General features: G+C 53.9%; 1 protein-coding gene across 2 annotated transcripts in view; it reads left to right on the top strand.

The window, feature by feature from the left end:
* The window catches only part of kif5ab (kinesin family member 5A, b), a 141425-nt gene that overhangs the window by 46546 nt on the left and 73527 nt on the right, over window positions 1–21352 (top strand). For both annotated transcript variants that reach the window (XM_085973034.1, XM_085973033.1), the window contains exons 8-16: window positions 300–424; window positions 3870–3974; window positions 4695–4843; window positions 7008–7156; window positions 10635–10795; window positions 12608–12676; window positions 14783–14989; window positions 17066–17212; window positions 19893–20081. In XM_085973034.1, the coding sequence (XP_085829160.1) occupies window positions 300–424; window positions 3870–3974; window positions 4695–4843; window positions 7008–7156; window positions 10635–10795; window positions 12608–12676; window positions 14783–14989; window positions 17066–17212; window positions 19893–20081 (1301 nt within the window). The remainder of the gene's footprint in view (window positions 1–299; window positions 425–3869; window positions 3975–4694; window positions 4844–7007; window positions 7157–10634; window positions 10796–12607; window positions 12677–14782; window positions 14990–17065; window positions 17213–19892; window positions 20082–21352) is intronic.

Genomic DNA, 21352 nt, shown 5'->3' with positions numbered 1-21352 from the left:
GGTCTAGCCAAGGGTATATGGAGACCAGAACTGTGCACAGTGCTCCAAGTGTGGTCTAACCAAGGTGTACGGAGACCAGAACTGTGCACGGTGCTCCAAGTGTGGTCTAACCAAGGTATATGGAGACCAGAACTGTGCACGGTGCTCCAAGTGTGGTCTAACCAAGGTGTACGGAGACCAGAACTGTGCACAGTGCTCCAACTATGTTTTACGGAGGGTGCCAGGCGGAGGGAATTGGAATTGTCGAGTCTGGAGATGACAGTTAAGCCTTCTTCCGTCTCCTCCTCCTCCCTGTTCAGACATGAACGAGCATAGCTCCCGCAGCCACAGCATCTTCCTCATCAACATCAAGCAGGAGAACATCGAGACGGAACAGAAGCTCAGCGGAAAGCTCTACCTTGTGGATCTGGCTGGAAGTGAGAAGGTACAGGGGCCACGGGTGGACAAGAGGGCCAGTGGTGGGGTGGGGTGGGGGGGGCGGAGCGCGTGTTCCCTTCGCTTTCCTGTTGCCCCACTCTTGCTTCTCCTTCAACCCTCTCCCCACTGCATTCATAGAAACATAGAAGATAGGAGCAGGAGTAGGCCATTCGGCGCCTCGAGCCTGCTCCGCCATTCAATGAGATCATGGCTGATCATCCAAACTCAGTACCCTGTCCCTGCTTTCTCCCCATATCCCTTGATCCCTTTAGCCTTAAGAAATATATCTAACTCCTTCTTGAATATATTTAATGAATTGGCCTCAACTGCCTTCTGTGGTAGAGAATTCCACAGGTTCACCACTCTCTGGGTGAAGAAATTCCTCCTCATCTCTGTCCTAAATGGCTTACCCCTTATCCTTAGACTGTGACCCCTGGTTCTGGACTCCCCGCCATCGGGAACATCCTTCCTGCATCTAGTCTGTCTAGTCATAGAGTCATCGAGTTTTACAGCACAGAAAGAGGCCCTACGGCCCATCGTGTCCGCGCCGCCCATCCACCCCTGTCCTGTCTAATCCCATTTTCCAGCATTTGGTCCATAGCCTTGTATGCAATGGCATTTCAAGTGCTCATCCAAATGCTTCTTGAATGTTGTGAGGGTTCCTGCCTCTACCACCCTTTCAGGCAGTGAGTTCCAGATTCCAACCACCCCCTGGGTGAAAAAGTTCCTCCTCAAATCCCCTCTAAATCTCCTGCCCCTTACCCTGAATCTATGCCCCCTTGTTATTGACCCCCCTACTAAGGGGAAAAGTTCCTCTTTATCTACCCTATCTATGCCCCTCATCATTTTGTACACCTCAATCAGGTCCCCCCTCAGCCTTCTTTGCTCCAAGGAAAACAACCCCAGCCTGTTTAGTCTTTCTTCATAGCTGAGGCGCTCCATCCCAGCTAACATCCTGGTGAATCTTCTCTGCACCCTCTCCAAAGCAATCACATCCTTCCTATAGTGAGGCGACCAGAACTGCACACAGTACTCCAGCTGTGGCCTCACCAGCGTTTTGTACAGCTCCATCATAACCTCCCTGCTCTTATATTCTATGCCTCGGCTAATGAAGGCAAGTATCCCATATGCCTTTTTAACCACCTTATCTACCTGTTCCGCTGCCTTCAGAGATCTATGTACATGTACACCAAGGTCCCTCTGACCCTCTGTACTTCCTAGGGTCCTACCACTCATTGTGTATTCCCTTGCCTTATTTGTCCGTCCAAAATGCATCACCTCGCACTTTTCAGGGTTAAATTCCATTTGCCACTTTTCCACCCATCTGACCAACCCGTTTATATCGTCCTGTAGCCTGAGGCTTTCCTCCTCGCAATTTACCACCCCACCAATTTTCGTGTCCTGTTAGAATTTTATAAGTTTCAATGAGATCCCCTCTCATTCTTCTAAAATCTAGCGAATATAAGCCCAATCAACCCAATCTCTCCTCATACATCATTCCTGCCATCCCAGGTATCAGTCTGGTGAATCTTCGCTGCACTCCCTCCATGGCAAGAACATCCTTCCTCAGATAAGGCGAACAAAACTGCTCACAATACTCAAGGTGTGGTCTCACCAAGGCCCTGTACAACTGCAGCAAGACATCCTTGCTCCTGTACTCGAATCCTCTCGCTATGAAGGCCAACATACCATTTGCCTTCTTAAGCGCCTGCTGCACCGGCATGCTTACCTTCAGCGGCTGGTGCACAAGGACACCCAGGTCTCGTTGCACTTCCCCTTTTCCCAATCTATTGCCGTTCAGATAATAATCTGCCTTCCTGTTTTTGCCACCAAAGTGGATAACCTCGCATTTATCCACATTATACTGCATCTGCCATGCTTCTGCCCAATCACCCAACCTGTCCAAATCGTACTGGAGTTTCTCGGCATCCTCCTCACAGCACACACGCCCACCCAGCTTTGTGTCGTCTGCAAACTTGGAGATATTACATCTAGTTCCCTCATCCCGATCATTAATATATATTGTTAATAGCTGGGGTCCTAGGACTGATCCCTGCGATACCCCACTAGCCACTGCCTTCCACTCGGAAAAAGACCCGTTTATTCCAACTCTTTGCTTCCTGTCCGCCAACCAGTTCTCTATCCAAGTCAGTACCTTACCCCCAATCCCATGTGCTTTAACTTTACACGCCAATCTCTTATGCGGGACCTTATCGAAAGCCTTCTGAAAGTCCAAATACACCACATCCACTGGTTCTCCCTTATCTATTTTACCAGTTACATCCTCAAAATATTCCAGTAGATTAATCAAGCACAATTTACCTTTTGTACCTTTCCCAGAGGGTCCAGAACCCTCTTCACAAGCGACCAATCGTCACGCCTGAAACCGAGAGTGTCGGAAGACCTTATTTTTTTGTTCGACAATCCGTTCGGCTGTCGGGGGGGGGGGGGGGGTGGAAATGTGGCAAGGCTGGCATTTGTTGCCCATGCACCGAGTTGCCCCAGAGAAGGTGGTTTTGGCCTGCCACCTTGAACCTACGCAAGACTAGCGGATTTTTGGTCCCACTTCAGAAGGTTAAGTGTCAGCCACGTTGGTGTGGGACTAGAGGCACCTAGTTCCCTCCGTCCTCCACCCTCATCGGCCCTCCTCCATCACCTTCCCATCTCCGTCTCCCTCCTCCTCCTCTTCTCCCTCCACTCCCCTCGCCCCTCCGCTCCCCTCGCCCCTCTCCTCCCACCGCTCCCCTCTCCATGTCCATCGTTTCCCCCCCCACCCCCACAAACCTGGACTTTGTGTTACGGGTGCGGTAGTGGGCCAAAGCGCAGACAGCTAGCCAGAGACCCGAGATGGGGCAAAACCGAAAAGGTGCTCCACTCAAACCCAAAAGGTGCTCCACTAGAAGGCCCCCAAACACAGGAGGCACAGAGAACTCCCAAACACAAAAGAACAAAGTAACAAATAAAAGAAACAAAAGCGAGTATACCAAACGCAGGGCGAGGACTCGGAACTAACCTGTGACTTGCAGGCATGAGAACTCAAGACTGAGCCTCTGGGGCCGGAAATGGTCAGCTTAAATAACCAGCCTGATTAGTCAGATGAGACAATTACTCTAATGAGAGACAGGTGGGCAGAGAGGTACAGAGACATGGCAGCAGTGTACTGAGGCATCCTAAACCGCCCTCTGGCGGCCGGCAGAGGAACGTGTAGCTGAGACCCTGACACATTGACACACCCCCGCCTCCTAATCTTTACTTAACATATGGGGGACCATTTCCATCGGCCCGCTCTCGCCCATGAATTGTGACTCGCGCCCACCTCACCCCCCCCGCCCCCCCCACTTCCTGGGTTTGGGAGATGATGGTGTTCCCACGCACCAGCTGTCCTCGTCCTTCGCGGCGGCGGCGGGTTTTGGGAGGTGTTGTCGTGGTAACGGCGCTCTGTTCTCCGGTAGGTCAGTAAAACCGGGGCCGAAGGAGCCGTGCTGGACGAAGCCAAGAACATCAACAAGTCTCTCTCCGCCCTGGGGAACGTCATCTCTGCTCTGGCCGAGGGGACGGTAAGTCAACGGGACCTAGGGATGGCCGCCGAATCAACACATCGGCGCAAGCTCGCGGGTGAAAGGCACCGACGGTCACCGCTTCCATTAGAAACAGGAGCAGGAGTGGGCCACACGGCCCCTCGAGCCTGCTCCGCCATTCAATGAGATCGTGGCTGATCATTTACCACAACTCCACTTTCCCACCCGAACCCCATATCCCTCGATTCCCCGAGAGTCCAAAAATCTATCGATCTCAGCCTTGAATATACTCAACGACTGAGCCTCCACAGCCCTCTGGGGCAGAGAATTCCAAAGATTCACCGCCCTCTGAGTGAAGAAATTCCTCCTCATCTCAGTCCTAAATGGCCGACCCCTTATCCTGAGACTGTGACCCCTGGTTCTAGACTCTCCAGCCAGGGGGGAAACAGCCTCTCAGCATCTACCCTGTCAATCCCCCCTCAGAATCTTGTATGTTTCAATGAGAGCACCTCTCATTCTTCTAAACTCCAGAGAGTATCGGTCCATTCTACACAATCTCTCCTCATAGGACAGCCCTCTCATCCCAGGAACCAGTCTGGTGAACCTTCGTTGCACTACCTCTAAGGCAATTATATCCTTCCTTAGGTAAGGAGACCAAAAATTGTGCACAGTACTCCAGGTGTGGTCTCACCAAAGCCCTGTATAATTGCAGTAAGACATCTTTACTCTTATACTTAATGTTTTCTACTGCTTTTCTAGAAAAGCCACGTACCTTATCGTGACAGCAAGATGACCCGAATCCTTCAGGACTCGCTGGGAGGCAACTGCAGAACCACGATCATCATCTGCTGCTCTCCGTCCAGCTACAATGACGCAGAGACTAAATCGACACTCATGTTCGGGCAAAGGTAGGGCATAAACCAAACGTACAGCGCCAGGGTCACGCACTTCCACGCCTTGAGGTGTTCACAGCGACTCTCTCTCTCTCTCTCTCAATCAAAGTGTCATGCCGTGGCTCTGTGGGTAGCGCTCTCGCTCGCTCTCTCTCTCGCCTCTAAATCAGGTGGTGGGTTCGAACCCCCACTCCAGAGACTTCAGCATATCTAGTACCAGTGCGGCGCTCCGTCAGTACTGACCCTCCGGCAGTGCGGCGCTCCGTCAGTACCGACCCTCCGACAGTGCGGCGCTCCCTCAGTGCCGCCCCTCCGACAGTGCGGCGCTCCCTCAGTACTGACCCTCCGACAGTGCGGCGCTCCCTCAGTGCCGCCCCTCCGACAGTGCGGCGCTCCCTCAGTACTGACCCTCCGACAGTGCGGCGCTCCCTCAGTGCCGCCCCTCCGACAGTGCGGCGCTCCCTCAGTACTGCCCCTCCGACAGTGCGGCGCTGCCTCAGTACCGCCCCTCCGACAGTGCGGCGCTCCCTCAGTACTGACCCTCCGACAGTGCGGCGCTCCCTCAGTGCCGCCCCTCCGACAGTGCGGCGCTCCCTCAGTACTGACCCTCCGACAGTGCGGCGCTCCCTCAGTGCCGCCCCTCCGACAGTGCAGCGCTCCCTCAGTACTGACCCTCCGACAGTGCGGCGCTCCCTCAGTACCGCCCCTCCGACAGTGCTGCCAAAGTTCCAGTCCTGTTCACCATCCTGTGAACCCGGCTGGGTAAGCGATCAGCAATGGGTACGCCGATTGATTTTCCTCATCCTCACTGATTCCAGGAGCAGTCCGTTGAACCAAACTAACGCTCACGGGTCTGTCCTCCCCATTTTTTTTAAAAATTAGCCCGGAGACCTGGTCATCAGAGGGCTTCATTACACCCCCGCAATTTAAGAACATAAGCAACAGGAGCAGGAGTCGGCCATTCGGCCCCTCGAGCCCGCTGCACCATTCAATAAGATCACGGCTGATCATCGACCTCAACTCCACTTTCCCGCCCGATCCCCATATCCCTCGATTCCCCTAGAGTCCAAAAATCTATCGCTCTCTGTCTTGAATATACTCAACGACTGAGCCTCCACAGCCCTCTGGGGCAGAGAATTCCAAAGATTCACCGCCCTCCGAGTGAAGAAATTCCTCCTCATCTCAGTCCTAAATGGCCGACCCCTTATCCTGAGACTGTGACCCCTGGTTCGAGACTCTCCAGCCAGGGGGGAAACAGCCTCTCAGCATCTACCCTGTCAATCCCCCTCAGAATCTTGTATGTTTCAATGAGATCACCTCTCATTCTTCTAAACTCCAGAGAGTATCGGCCCATTCTACACAATCTCTCCTCCATAGGACAGCCCTCTCACCCCAGGAATCAATCTAGTGAACCTTCGTTGCACCACCTCCAAGGCCAGTATATCCTTCCTTAGATAAGGAGACCAAAACTGTGCCCAGTACTCCAGGTGTGGTCTCACCAAGGCCCTGTACAATTGGAGCAAGACTTCCTCACTCTTATACTCCAACCCCCTTGCAATAAAGGCCAACATGCCATTTGTCTTCCTAATTGCTTGGTGTACCTGCATGTTAACTTTGTTTCTTGCACGAGGACACAGAAACATCGAAGATAGGAGCAGGAGGAGGCCATTCGGCCCCTCGAGCCTGCTCCGCCATTCAATGAGATCATGGCTGATCATCCAAATTCAGTACCCTGTCCCTGCTTTCTCCCCATATCCCTTGATCCCTTTAGCCTTAAGAAATATATCTAACTCCCTCTTGAATATATTTAATGAATTGGCCTCTACTGCCTTCTGTGGTAGAGAATTCCACAGGTTCACCACTCTCTGGGTGAAGAAATTCCTCCTCATCTCAGTCCTAAATGGCTTACCCCTTATCTTTAGACTGTGACCCCTGGTTCTGGACTCCCCAGCCATCGGGAACATCCTTCCTGCATCTAGTCTGTCCAGTCCTGTTAGAATTTTATACGTTTTACCCAAATCCCTCTGAACACCAACATTTGAAAGTTTCTCACCATTTAAAAAATGTTCTGTTTTTTTTCAATTCTTCCTTCCAACGTCAATAACCTCACATTTCCCCACACTACAATTTCCGGACCCGTCGCTGGACACTGCTGTCATCTGTTGCCTCCCTTTCCCAGGGCGAAGACCATCAGGAACACGGCCTCCGTCAATCTGGAGCTGACAGCTGAGGAGTGGAAGAAGAAATACGAGAAGGAGAAAGAGAAGAACAAGACACACAAGGAGACTATCCGTCGCCTGGAGACCGAGCTGAACCGGTGGCGCAACGGTACGTGCGCGCCGCGGAGCTTCACCGCGCTGTGTGATCTCCGATCTAGGCTCGGGGCGGATTGCGGGTGGGGGGCGGGGGGGCGGTTGCTCGCTGACCGACAATGGCTCCTGGTCCTGGTCAGCCACCCGTCTTCCACCCTCCGTAAACTTCAGCTCATTCAAAACTCTGCTGCCCCTGTATCCTAACTCGCACCGAGTCCCGTTCACCCATCAGCCCCGCTGTGCTCGCTGACCTACACTGGCTCCCGGTCCAGCAACGCCTCGATTTAAAAATTCTCAGTCTTGTTTTCAAATCCCTCCATGGCCTCCTCGCTCCCCACACTCTATCTCTGTAACCTCCTCCAGCCCCCTACAACCCTCCCTATCTCTGTAACCTCCTCCAGCCCCTACAACCCTCCCTATCTCTGTAACCTCCTCCAGCCCCCTACAACCCTCCCTATCTCTGTAACCTCCTCCAGCCCTCTACAACCCTCCCTATCTCTGTAACCTCCTCCAGCCCCCTACAACCCTCCCTATCTCTGTAACCTCCTCCAGCCCCTACAACCCTCCGTATCTCTGTAACCTCCTCCAGCCCCTACAACCCTCCCTATCTCTGTAACCTCCTCCAGCCCCCTACAACCCTCCCTATCTCTGTAACCTCCTCCAGCCCTCTACAACCCTCCCTATCTCTGTAACCTCCTCCAGCCCTTGCAACGCTCCCCATCTCTGTAACCGCCTCCAGCCCCCACAACCCTCCCTATCTCTGTAACCTCCTCCAGCTCCCTACAACCCTCCCTATCTCTGTAACCTCCTCCAGCCCCTACGACCCTCCCTATCTCTGGAACCTCCTCCAACCCCCTACTCCCCTCCCTATCTCTGGAACCTCTTCCAGCCCCTACAACCCTCCCTATCTCTGTAACCTCCTCCAACCCCCTACAACCATCCCTATCTCTGTAACCTCCTCCAGCCCCGACAACCCTCCCTATCTCTGTAACCTCCTCCAACCCCCTACAACCCTCCCTATCTCTGTAACCTCCTCCAGCCCCCTACAACCCTCCCTATCTCTGTAACCTCCTCCAGCCCCCTACAACCCTCCCCATCTCTGTAACCTCCTCCAGCCCCCTACCACCCTCCCTATCTCTGTAACCTCCTCCAGCCCCTACAACCCTCCCTATCTCTGTAACCTCCTCCAGCCCCTACAACCCTCCCTATATCTGTAACCTCCTCCAACCCCCTACAACCCTCCCTATCTCTGTAACCTCCTCCAGCCCCCTACAACCCTCCCTATCTCTGTAACCTCCTCCAACCCCCTACAACCCTCCCTATCTCTGTAACCTCCTCCAGCCCCCTACAACCCTCCCTATCTCTGTAACCTCCTCCAGCCCCCTACAACCCTCCCTATCTCTGTAACCTCCTACAGCCCTCCCTATCTCTGTAACCTCCTCCAGCCCCCTACAACCCTCCCTATCTCTGTAACCTCCTCCAGCCCCCTACAACCCTTCCTATCTCTGTAACCTCCTCCAGCCCCCTACAACCCTCCCTATCTCTGTAACCTCCTCCGACCCCCTACAACCCTCCCTATCTCTGTAACCTCCTCCAGCCCCCTACAACCCTCCCTATCTCTGTAACCTCCTCCAGCCCCCTACAACCCTCCCTATCTCTGTAACCTCCTCCAGCCCCCTACAACCCTCCCTATCTCTGTAACCTCCTCCAGCCCCCTACAACCCTCCCTATCTCTGTAACCTCCTCCAGCCCCCTACAACCCTCCCTATCTCTGTAACCTCCTCCAGCCCCCTACAACCCTCCCTATCTCTGTAACCTCCTCCAGCCCCTACAACCCTCCCTATCTCTGTAACCTCCTCCAGCCCCCTACAACCCTCCCTATCTCTGTAACCTCCTCCAGCCCCGTACAACCCTCCCTATCTCTGTATCCTCCTACAACCCTCCCCGATCTCTGCGCTCCTCCAATTCTGGCCTCTTGAGCATCCCCCCGATTTCCATCGCTCCACCATTGGCGGCCGTGCCTTCAGCCGCCTGGGCCCTAAGCTCTGGAATTCCCTCCCTAAACCTCTCCGTCTCTCTCTCTGCTCCTTTAAGACGCTCCTTAAAACCGACCTCTTTGACCAAGCTTTTGATCACCTAATATCTTCTGATGTGGCTCGGGGTCAAATTTTGTCTGATTTACCCTCCTGTGAAGCACCTTGGGACGATTTACTATGTTAAAGGCGCCGTATAAATGCAAGTTATTGTTGTGTAGGATTGAGTAGAAACTAGATTTCAGGCAGCGCATTCCAGATCATAGCAACCATTATTCTATTCTCCTTCTTTTTCTTCTTCTTCTTCTTCTTCTATTATGAACAGAAAAGCAGAATTTTTGTTTGACGGTGAGCGACGAGTAAATGTTGGTATTCAGAGGGACCTGGGTGTCCTTGAACACAAATACGTTAACATGCAGCTCCAGCAAACAATTAGGAAGGCAAATGGCATGTTGGCCTTTATTGCAAAGGGGGTTGGAGTGTAAGAGTAAGGAAGTCTTGCTGCAATTGTACAGGGTCTTGGTGAGACCACACCTGGAGTACTGTGCACAGTTTTGATCTCCTTATCTAAGGAAGGATATACTTGCCTTGGAGGCGGTGCAACGAAGGTTCACTAGATTGATTCCTGGGATGAGAGGGCTGTCCTATGAGGAGAGATTGAGTAGAATGGGCTGATACTCTCTGGAGTTTAGAAGAATGAGAGGTGATCTCATTGAAACGTACAAGATTCTGAGGGGTATTGACAGGGTAGATGCTGAGAGGCTGTTTCCCCCCCTGGCTGGAGTCTCGAACCAGGGGTCACAGTCTCAGGATAAGGGGTCGGCCATTTAGGACTGAGATGAGGAGGAATTTCTTCACTCAGAGGGCGGTGAATCTTTGGAATTCTCTGCCCCAGAGGGCTGTGGAGGCTCAGTCGTTGAGTGTATTCAAGGCTGAGATCGATAGATTTTTGGACTCTAGGGGAATCGAGGGATATGGGGATCGGGCGGGAAAGTGGAGATGGGATAGAACTTAGCCGTGATCTTAGATTCACAACCATCCGAGTCGGAGGTCCCACCTTTCGGATGAGGCGTTCAGACGAGGTCGCGTCTGCTCTCTCAGGTGGACGTAAAAGATCCCACGGCCCACTATCTCGAAGAGGAGCGGGGGGGAGTTCTCCCCGGTGTCCTGGGGCCAATATTTATCCCTCAACCAACACGTAAAAGAACAGGTGATGGGGTCATTTATCACATTTCTCTGTTTGTGGGATCTTGCTGTGCGCCAATTGGCTGCCGCGTTTCCGACATTACGACAGTGACCACACTTCATAAAAAGTACTTCGTTGGCTGTAAAGCGCTTTGGGACGTCCTGAGGTGGTGAAAGGCCGCTGGAGAAATGCGAGTTCTTTCTCCCCCTCCATTCCTCCCAACCCAACCTGCGATAATTAAGGCGCGTGATTAAGATCTCCCTTGCCCCGTGCAGGAGAGAACGTTCCGGAGAACGAGCAGCTGCCCGAGAAGGAGGAGCCGTGCGAGGTCACGCCCGTCGTGGACAACTCGTCCATCGTAATCCACATCTCGGACGAGGAGAGGCGAAAGTACGAAGAGGAGATCCGCAAGCTCTACAAACACCTGGACGATAAGGTACGGGCAGGGATCGGGGTCCCCCGTGCTGAGCTTCCAACCCGCCCTCCCTTCTCTCCCTCCGCCTACTTCCGCCTCGGTTACATCGCCCGTCTCCGCCCCTGCCTCAGCACATCCGCTGCTGAAACCCTCATCCCTGCCCTTTGTTACCTCCAGACTCGACTATTCCAACCCTCTCCTGACCGACCTCACACATTCCACCCTATGTAAACTTCAGCTCATCCAAAACTCTGCTGCCCCCGTGTCCTAACTCGCACCAAGTCCCGTTCACCTATCACCCCCTGTGCTCGCTGACCTACACTGGCTCCCGGTCCGGCAACGCCTCGATTTCAAAATTCTCATCCACGTGTTCGAATCCCTCCATGGCCATCGTCCCCTCCCTATCTCTGTAACCTCCTCCAGCCCCCTACAACCCTCCCTATCTCTGTAACCTCCTCCAGCCGCTACAACCCTCCCTATCTCTGTAACCTCCTCCAGCCGCTACAACCCTCCCTATCTCTGTAACCTCCTCCAGCCCCCTACAACCCTCCCTATCTCTGTAACCTCCTCCAGCCCCCTACAACCCTCCCTATCTCTGTAACCTCCTCCAGCCCCCTACAACCCTCCCTATCTCTGTAACCTCCTCCAGCCCCCTACAACCCTCCCTATCTCTGTAACCTCCTCCAGCCCCCAACAACCCTCCCTATCTCTGTAACCTCCTCCAGCCCCCTACAACCCTCCCTATCTCAGTAACCTCCTCCAGCCCCCTACAACCCTCCCTATCTCTGTAACCTCCTCCAGCTCCTACAACCCTCCCTATCTCTGTAACCTCCTCCAGCCCCCTACCACCGTCCCAATCTCTGTAACCTCCTCCCGCCCCTATAACCCTCCCTATCTCTGTAACCTCCTCCAGCCCCTTACAACCCTTCCTATCTCTGTAACCTCCTCCAGCCCCCTACAACCCTCCCTATCTCTGTAACCTCCTCCAGCCCACTACTGAATGGCCTCCTCCTGTTCCTAATATAACAGGCTCGAGGGGGGCCGAATGGCCTCCTCCTGTGCCTAATGTAACAGGCTCGAGGGGCTGAATGGCCTCCTCCTGTTCCTAATGTAACAGGCTCGAGGGGCCGAATGGCCTCCTCCTGTTCCTGATGTAACAGGCTCGAGAGGCTGAATGGCCTCCTCCTATTCCTAATGTAACAGGCTCGAGGGGGCTGAATGGCCTCCTCCTGTTCCTGATGTAACAGGCTCGAGAGGCTGAATGGCCTCCTCCTATTCCTAATGTAACAGGCTCGAGGGGGCTGAATGGCCTCCTCCTGTTCCTAATGTAACAGGCTTGAGGGGGCTGAATGGCCTCCTCCTGTTCCTGATGTAACAGGCTCGAGGGGAGCTGAATGGCCTCCTCCTGTTCCTAATGTAACAGGCTCGAGGGGCTGAATGGCCTCCTCCTGTTCCTAATGTAACAGGCTCGAGGGGAGCTGAATGGCCTCCTCCTGTTCCTAATGTAACAGGCTCGAGGGGCTGAATGGCCTCCTCCTGTTCCTAATGTAACAGGCTCGAGGGGGCAGAATGGCCTCCTCCTGTTCCTAATGTAACAGGCTCGAGGGGGGCTGAACGGCCTCCTCCTGTTCCTAATGTAACAGGCTTGAGGCGGCAGAATGGCCTCCTCCTGTTCCTAATGTAACAGGCTTGAGGGGGCTGAATGGCCTCCTCCTGTTCCTGTAATTTGCGCAGGGATGATTCAGCAACGGCTACAAGGTAGCATCGGCGTGTGGTGATGATTGTTGGGGTGCCCTGACACGGAGTTCCCTTTCTATTCTTGTGTTCTCGCAGGATGATGACATCAACCTACACAGCCAGATTGTGGAGAAGCTCAAGTGTCAGATGTTGGATCAAGACGAGGTACGGGGGAGACGCTGGACATGGCCGAACCCGGCCCTTGGGGAGTCCCGCAGCACGAGCAAGCAGAGGTTGCAGGGAGAGGAACTATGAATGTTCTGCTCTTATTCCACTCCCATTGGACAATGGGTTGGGACAGGCTCCATCCCATTCCCTTTGGACAGGCTCCATCCCTTTCCCTTTGGTCAGGCTCCATCCCATTCCCTTTGCTCAATGAGTCTTAACTTATGGACAGTGACGGACAGGTAAAGATCCAGAAGGGGCCATTCAGCCCATCGTGCCTGTGCTGGCTCTTTGAAAGAGCTCGCCAATTAGATTGGGAGAAGGGGAAGTGCAACGAGACCTGGGTGTCCTTGTGCACCAGTCGCTGAAGGTAAGCATGCAGGTGCAGCAGGCGGTTAAGAAGGCAAATGGTATGCTGGCCTTCGTAGCGAGAGGGTTCGAGTACAGGAACAAGGATGTCTTGCTGCAGTTGTACAGGGCCTTGGTGAGACCACACCTTGAGTATTGTGTGCAGTTTTGGTCGCCTTATCTGAGGAAGGATGTTCTTGCCACGGAGGGAGTGCAGCGAAGATTCACCAGACTGATACCCGGGATGGCAGGAAATGACGTATGAGGAGAGATTGGGTCGATTAGGCTTATATTCACTGGAGTTTAGAAAAATGAGAGGGGATCTCATTGAATCTTATAAAATTCTAACAGGACTGGACAGACTAGATGCAGGAAGGCTGTTCCCGATGGCGGGGGAGTCCAGAACCAGGGGTCACAGTCTAAGGATAAGGGGTAAGCCATTTAGGACAGAGATGAGGAGGAATTTCTTCACCCAGAGAGTGGTGAACCTGTGGAATTCTCTACCACAGAAGGCAGTGGAGGCCAATTCATTAAATATATTCAAGAAAGAGTTAGATATATTTCTTAAGGCTAAAGGGATCAAGGGGTATGGGGAGAAGGCAGGGACAGGGTACTGAGTTTGGATGATCAGCCATGATCTCATTGAATGGCGGAGCAGGCTCGAGGGGCCGAATGGCCTACTCCTGCTCCCATCTTCTATGTTTCTATTTTTCCACCCAGCCTGTCCCGCTCAATTGCGATACCTTGCGCATCACGGTATAGACAGGAATTCCGCCCCAACCTCGGTTTTGCCATATGCGGATTTCAAGTATACACAGTTTCCTCTCTGCGACAACCTTTGTCAATCGCGGCGGTGAATTTTGCGTATACGCGGTTTTTAATTTAGGATTAAGGTAAATAACATGATTCCCTGGTCCTTCCCACGCCTATTTAATTGAAAGACAACCTCTATCCCATTCCCGTTGGGTATGAGTCTGGTTGATCGGCGGGTTACGGTTCAACAGACTGTGGTTTGCAGGACAGAACACTCCACGATGAAGGGTTAAATGTTTGGGCTGACTGCGCGCTAGTTCCTCTGCGACCAGTTTACTGCGCCCAGTGATTGCGAGGAGCTTTGATCGAGTGGAGAGGGAGAAACTGTTTCCACCGGCAGGAGGGTCGGTAACCAGAGTGACATGAGTCAGTCATTCACGAAAGAAAGACGTATGAAATAATACTGAGCGGCCTGCGGGTGGCGGTGTCCAGGGAGAGTATAAATACTCGGGCACGGGCACAGCTTGCGCAGGACATTCTTAACAGGAACTAGTGAAGGACACAACTAGACCTCCATGTTGTAAAACAGTTGATTAAAGCTTTGTTTAACGCTTAGACCAAGTGCCCAGTAGTTTTCTTACGTCACAGAGGCCACAGATTGAAGATAATCTGCAAAAGAACCAGGGCGGGGGGAGATGAGAAATGTTTTTTACGCAGCGAGTTGTTGTGATCTGGAACGCGCTGCCTGAAAGGGCTTTGGGAGCAGATTCAATAGTAACTTTCAAAGGGGGAATTGGATAAATACTTGAAGGGGAAAAATTCACAGGGCTACGGGGGAAAGAGCAGAGGGGGAGAGAGTGGGACTAATTGGAGAGCTCGTTCAAAGAGCCGGCACAGGCACGATGGGCCGAATGGTCTGCGGTTGCACGATTGCGTTGCTGCAAATTCCGTTGCCCGTAATGCCTCTGTTGCTCCTCCTCCTCCCCCACAACCCCAACCTTGCAGCTTCTGGCTTCGACCCGCGGCGACAACGAGAAGATTCAGGAGGAGCTGAGCCGCCTGCAGACAGAGAACGACTGCGCCAAGGACGAGGTGAAGGAGGTGCTGCAGGCGCTGGAGGAGCTGGCGGTCAACTATGACCAGAAGTCGCAGGAGGTCGAGGAGATGAGCAGGCAGAACAGGATGCTGACCGACGAGCTGGCCAAGAAAATGGTGAGTGGGGGGTGCCCCCCCCTCCCCGTGCGCGTGCGCGCTGGCTCCGTCGGAGATCCCCCAGCGAGACTGTGTGCACCTGGGGTCTGGTGGGGGAAGCGAGGGAGTTGTTTCCGGCGTTCCCATTCCTGATCGCTATCCAGCCAGGGTCGCTGCATGGCAAACGAAGGCGTCAGCCGTGGCCCGCTGGGTAGCACTCCGACAGTGCGGCGCTCCCTCAGTACCGCCCCTCCGACAGTGCGGGGCTCCCTCAGTACTGCCCCTCCGACAGTGCGGCGCTCCCTCGGCACCGCCCCTCCGACAGTGCGGCGCTCCTTCAGTACCGCCCCTCCAACAGTGCAGCGCTCCCTCAGTACTGCCCCTCCGACAGTGCGGCGCTCCCTCAGTACTGCCCCTCCGACAGTGCGGCGCTCCCTCAGTACTGCCCCTCCGACAGTGCGGGGCTCCCTCAGTACTGCCCCTCCGACAGTGCGGCGCTCCCTCAGTACTGCCCCTCCGACAGTGCGGCGCTCCCTCGGGCACCAGCCCCTCCGACAGTGCGGCGCTCCCTCAGTACTGCCCCTCCGACAGTGCGGCGCTCCCTCAGTACTGCCCCTCCGACAGTGCGGCGCTCCCTCAGTACTGCCCCTCCGACAGTGCGGCGCTCCCTCAGTACTGCCCCTCCGACAGTGCGGCGCTCCCTCAGTACTGCCCCTCCGACAGTGCGGCGCTCCCTCAGTACCGCCCCTCCGACGGTGCGGCCCTCCCTCAGTACCCGCCCCTCCGACGGTGCGGCGCTCCCTCAGTACCGCCCCTCCGACAGTGCGGCGCTCCCTCAGTACCGCCCCTCCGACAGTGCGGCCCTCCCTCAGTACAGCCCGACAGTTCGGCGCTCCCTCAGTACCGCCCCTCCGACAGTGCGGCGTTCCTTAAGCCGGGAGTGTTCCGGCTGGATTTACTGCATGCAGTTTTGGGCACTGAATCAGAGGAAGGATAATCTTGACCTCACGGGCGCTAAAGGTGATTCTGGGAACCGGGGAATGCAAGTTAAAGAGAAGGTGAAGGGAAATAAGGAGGCCACTCCTTGGAAAATAAGTCTCTAAATGGGGTAGAGTAGCAAAGGGATCTGGGGGTACAGATACACAGATCATTAAAAGTAAAAATGCAGGTTAATACGGTCACGTAAATAGCTAACCAAGCACTGGGGTTCATTTCCAGAGGGGTAGAATTAAAAAGCAGAGAAATTACGCTGAACTTGTATCGAACCTTGGTTTGACCACACTTGGAGCACCGTGCACAGTTCTGGTCTCCGTATACCTTGGTTAGACCACACTGGGAGCACTATGCACAGTTCTGGTCTCCGTATTCCCTGGTTAGACCACACTTGGAGCACCGTGCACAGTTCTGGTCTCTATATACCTTGGTTAGACCACACTTGGAGCACTGTGCACAGTTCTGGTCTCCATATACCTTGGTTAGACGACACTTGGAGGACTGCGCACAGTTCTGGTCTCCATATTATAAAAAGGATATAGAGGCACTGGAGAAGGTGCAAAAAAGTTTTACAATTAATGACACCAGAACTGAGAGGTTTATAACTATCAGGAGAGACTGAACGGGCTGGGGCTCTTTAGAAAAGAGAAGGCTGAGGGGTGACCTGATAGAGGTCTTTAAAACTATGAAGGGGTTCGATAGGGTAGATGTAGAGAAGATGTTTCCACTCGTGGGGGAGACCAGAACTTGGGGCCATCGATATAAGACAGTCACTAATAAATCCAATGGGGAATTCAGGAGAAACTTCTTTACCCAGAGAGTAGTGAGAATGTGGAACTCGCTACCACAGGGAGTGGTGGAGGCGAATAGCGTAGATGTATTTAAGGGGAAGCTGGATAAACACACGAGGGAGAAAGGAATAGAAGGATATGGTGATTGGGTGAGATGGAGTAGGGGTGGGAGGAGACTCGTGTGGAGCATAAACACCGGCACAGACCAGTTGGGCCGAATGTAAATTCTGTGTAATTCTATGGGAGTGGATTACGCCTCCATATTAATGATGTTTGTCTCGTCCCAATCCCTGCTCCCATTTCTTGGCCAAAGACGACGCTGATAACACTGGAAGCGGAGCTCCATCACGCTCAAGAGCTAAGCAACCATCAGAAGAAGCGGGTAGCCGAGGTGCTGAATACTTTGCTCAAGGACCTCAGCGATTTCAACAACATTGTGGGCAATGGTGAATGGAAAGTGGTGAGTGATTCACTGCCCCGGGACCCCCTGTAAATACTAACACACTCCCCGGGACCCTCCCTGTAAATACTGGCACGCTCCCGGGGACCCCCTGCAAATACTGACACACTCCCTGGGGACCCCCTTGTAAATACTGACACACTCCCGGGGACCCTCTAAATATTGACACACTCCCCCAGGACCCTGCCTGTAAATACTGACACATTCCCCGGGACCCTCCCTGTAAATACTGACACACTCCCGGGGACCCCCTGTAAATACTGACACACTCCTGGGTACCCCCTGTAAATACTGACACACTCTCGGGGACCCCCTGTAAATACTGACACACTCCCGGGGACTCCTCTGTGAATACTGACACACTCCCGGGGAACCCCTGTAATACTGACACACTCCCGGGGACCACCCTGTAAATACTGACACACTCCCGGGGATCTCCTGTAAATACTGACACACTCCCGGGGACCCCCTTGTAAATACTGACGCATTTCCGGGATCCACTGTAAATACTGACACATTCCCGGGGACCCCCTGTAAATACTGACACACTCCCGGGGACCCCCTATAAACACTGACGCATTCTCCGGGATCCACTGTAAATACTGACACACTCCCGGGGACCCCGTTTGTAAATACTGACACACTCCCAGGACCCGCTGTAAATACTGACACACTCCCAGGGACCCCCCTGTAAATATTGACGCACTCCCGGGACCCCCTGTAAATACTGACACACTCCCGGGAACCCCTGTAAATACTGACACACTCCCGGTGACCCCCTGGTAAATACCGACCCACTCCCGGGGACCCCCTGTAAAATACTGACACACTCCCAGGGACCCCCTGTAAATATTGACGCACTCCCGGGGACCCCCTGTAAATACTGACACACTCCCGGGGACCCCCTGTAAATACTGACGCATTCTCCGGGATCCACTGTAAATAGTGACACACTCCCGGGGAACCCCTGTAAATACTGACACACTCCCGGTGACCCCCTGTAAATACTGACACACTCCGGGGACCCCCTGTAAATACTGACGCATTCTCCGGGATCCACTGTAAATACTGACACATTCCCGGGGACCCCTGTAAATACTGACACACTCCTGGGGAACCCCTGTAAATACTGACACACTCCCGGTGACCCCCTGTAAATACTGACACACTCCGGGGACCCCCTGTAAATACTGACGCATTCTCCGGGATCCACTGTAAATAGTGACACACTCCCGGGGACCCCTGTAAATACTGACACACTCCCGGTGACCCCCTGTAAATTACTGACACACTCCCGGGGACCCCCTGTAAATACTGACGCATCTCCGGGATCCACTGTAAATACTGACACATTCCGGGGACCCCCTGTAAATACTGACACACTCCCGGGGACCCCCTATAACCACTGAACGCATATCTCCGGGATCCACTGTAAATAGTGACCACACTCCCGGCGACCCCCTGTAAATACTGACACACTCCCAGGACCCCCTGTAAATACTGACACACTCCCGGGGACCCCTGTAAATACTGACACTCTCCCAGGGACCCCCTGGTAAATACTGATATACTCCCGGAGACCCCCTGTACTGCAAAAACTTGCACCAAGTCCCGTTCACCCATCACCCCTGTGCTCGCTGACCTACATTGCCTCCTGGTTAAGCAATGCCTCAATTTTAAAATGATTATCCTTGCTTTCAAATCCCTCCGTGACCGCACCCATCCCTCTCTGTAACTTCCTCCAGCCCCTACAACCCTCTGAGATCTATTTGGCTGTGGTGGTGCTCATCTGTAGGGTGCTGGTTAGGCAGGTGTCCGAGCGAGCAGTCCTGGTGATCTTCAGTGCGGTGAAATGGCACTTCCCCGCATAAGGAGCATTCAGAGTCAGTCTGTCCTTCTACTCTTAGGTGTCCAGTCCAGTGTTGAGTTCAGTGTCCCAACTAAATATCTCTTGTGTCTCGCTCCCTCTTTCACCTCTTTCCTCTTGGTCTGCCTCTCTCTCTCTCTCTCTCTCTGCCCCTCCCTCTCTCTCTGCCCCTCTCTCTCTCTCTCTCTCTCTGCCCCTCTCTCCCTCTCTCTGCCCCTCTCTCTCTCTCTCTCTGCCCCTCGCTCTCTCTCTCTCTCTCTGCCCCTCTCTCTCTCTCTCTCTCTCTGTCTCTGTCTCTGTCTCTCTCTCTCTCTCTCTCTCTCTCTCTGTCTCTCTCTGTCTCTCTCTCTCTCTCTCTGCCCCTCTCTCTCTCTCTCTCTGTCCCTCTCTCTCTCTCTCTCTCTCTCTCTCTGCCCCTCTCTCTCTCTCTGCCCCTCTCTCTCTCTCTGCCCCTCTCTCTCTCTCTGCCCCTCTCTCTCTCTCTGCCCCTCTCTCTCTCTGCCCTCTCTCTCTCTCTGCCCCTCTCTCTCTCTCTGCCCCTCTCTCTCTCTCTGCCCCTCTCTCTCTCTCTGCCCCTCTCTCTCTCTCTGCCCCCTCTCTCTCTCTGCCCCTCTCTCTCTCTGCCCCTCTCTCTCTCTGCCCCTCTCTCTCTCTCTGCCCCCTCTCTCTCTCTCTGCCCCTCTCTCTCTCTCTGCCCCTCGCTCTCTCTGCCCCTCGCTCTCTCTGCCCCTCTCTCTCTCTCTGCCCCCTCTCTCTCTCTCTCTCTCTCTCTCTCTGTCTCTCTGTCTGTCTCTCTTTCCCCCCCACCCACAGCCCGTGGAGTTCAGCGGTGCTATTGAAGAGGAGTTCACAGTCGCTCGACTCTACATCAGCAAGATGAAGTCGGAGGTGAAGACCCTCATAAAGCGATGCCGGCAGCTGGAGAACAACCAGACCGAGTGCAACAAGAAGATGGAGGAGAACTGTCGGGAGCTGTCCTCCTGCCAGCTGCTCATCTCGCAGGTATGGGGGAGGGGTGGTGAGGGAGAGAGCGGGTTGGCAAGGCTGGGAGTGTTTGATGGGACAGTGTAGAGGGAGCTTTACTCTGTATCTAACCCGTGCTGTACCTGCCCTGGGAGTGTTTGATGGGACAGTGTAGAGGGAGCTTTACTCTGTATCTAACCCCGTGCTGTACCTGGCCTGGGAGTGTTTGATGGGACAGTGTAGAGGGAGCTTTACTCTGTATCTAACCCGTGCTGTACCTGCCCTGGGAGTGTGTGATGGGACAGTGTAGAGGGAGTTTTACTCTGTATCTAACCCATGCTGTACCTGCCCTGGGAGTGTTTGATGGGACAGTGTAGAGGGAGCTTTACTCTGTATCTAACCCGTGCTGTACCTGCCCTGGGAGTGTGTGATGGGACAGTGTAGAGGGAGTTTTACTCTGTATCTAACCCGTGCTGTACCTGCCCTGGGAGTGTTTGATGGGACAGTGTAGAGGGAGCTTTACTCTGTATCTAACCCCATGCTGTACCTGCCCTGGGAGTGTGTGATGGGGACAGTGTAGAGGGAGCTTTACTCTGTATCTAACCCGTGCTGTACCTACCCTGGGAGTGTTTGATGGGACAGTATAGAGGGAGCTTTACTCTGTATCTAACCCCGTGCTGTACCTGCCCTGGGAGTGTTTGATGGGACAGTGTAGAGGGAGCTTTACTCTGTATCTAACCCCGTGCTGTACCTGCCCTGGGAGTGTTTGACGGGACGGTGTAGAGGGAGCTTTACTCTGTATCTAACCCGTGCTGTACCTGCCCTGGGAGTGTTTGATGGGACAGTGTAGAGGGAGTTTTACTCTGTATCTAACCCCGTGCTGTACCTGCCCTGGGAGTGTTTGAACGCGCACCGTGGCTGCAGTGTGCACCATCTACAAGATGCACTGCAGCGACTCGCCAAGGCTTCTTCGACAGCACCTCCCAAACTCGCGACCTCCGCCACCTAGAAGGACAAGGGCAGCAGGCGCATGGGAACACCACCACCTCCAAGTTCCCCTCCAAGTCTCACACACACCATCCCGACTTAACCATATAATCGGCCGTTCCTTCATCGTGGCTGGGTCAAAATCCTGGAACTCCCTCCCTAACAGCGCTGTGGGAGTACCTTCACCACACGGACTGCAGCGGTTCAAGAAGGCGGCTCACCACCACCTTCTCAAGGGGCAACTAGGGATGGGCAATAAATGCTGGCCTTGCCAGCGACGCCCACATCCCGTGAATGAACGAATTAAAAAGAAAACCCCTCCG

Source organism: Somniosus microcephalus, chromosome 33 (assembly GCF_052327205.1).
Source record: "Somniosus microcephalus isolate GS21.2 chromosome 33, FLI_Smic_1.0, whole genome shotgun sequence".
NCBI lineage: Eukaryota > Metazoa > Chordata > Chondrichthyes > Squaliformes > Somniosidae > Somniosus > Somniosus microcephalus.
Note: the sequence above shows the minus strand (reverse complement) of the source record. Positions and strands in the feature narration are given on the sequence as shown.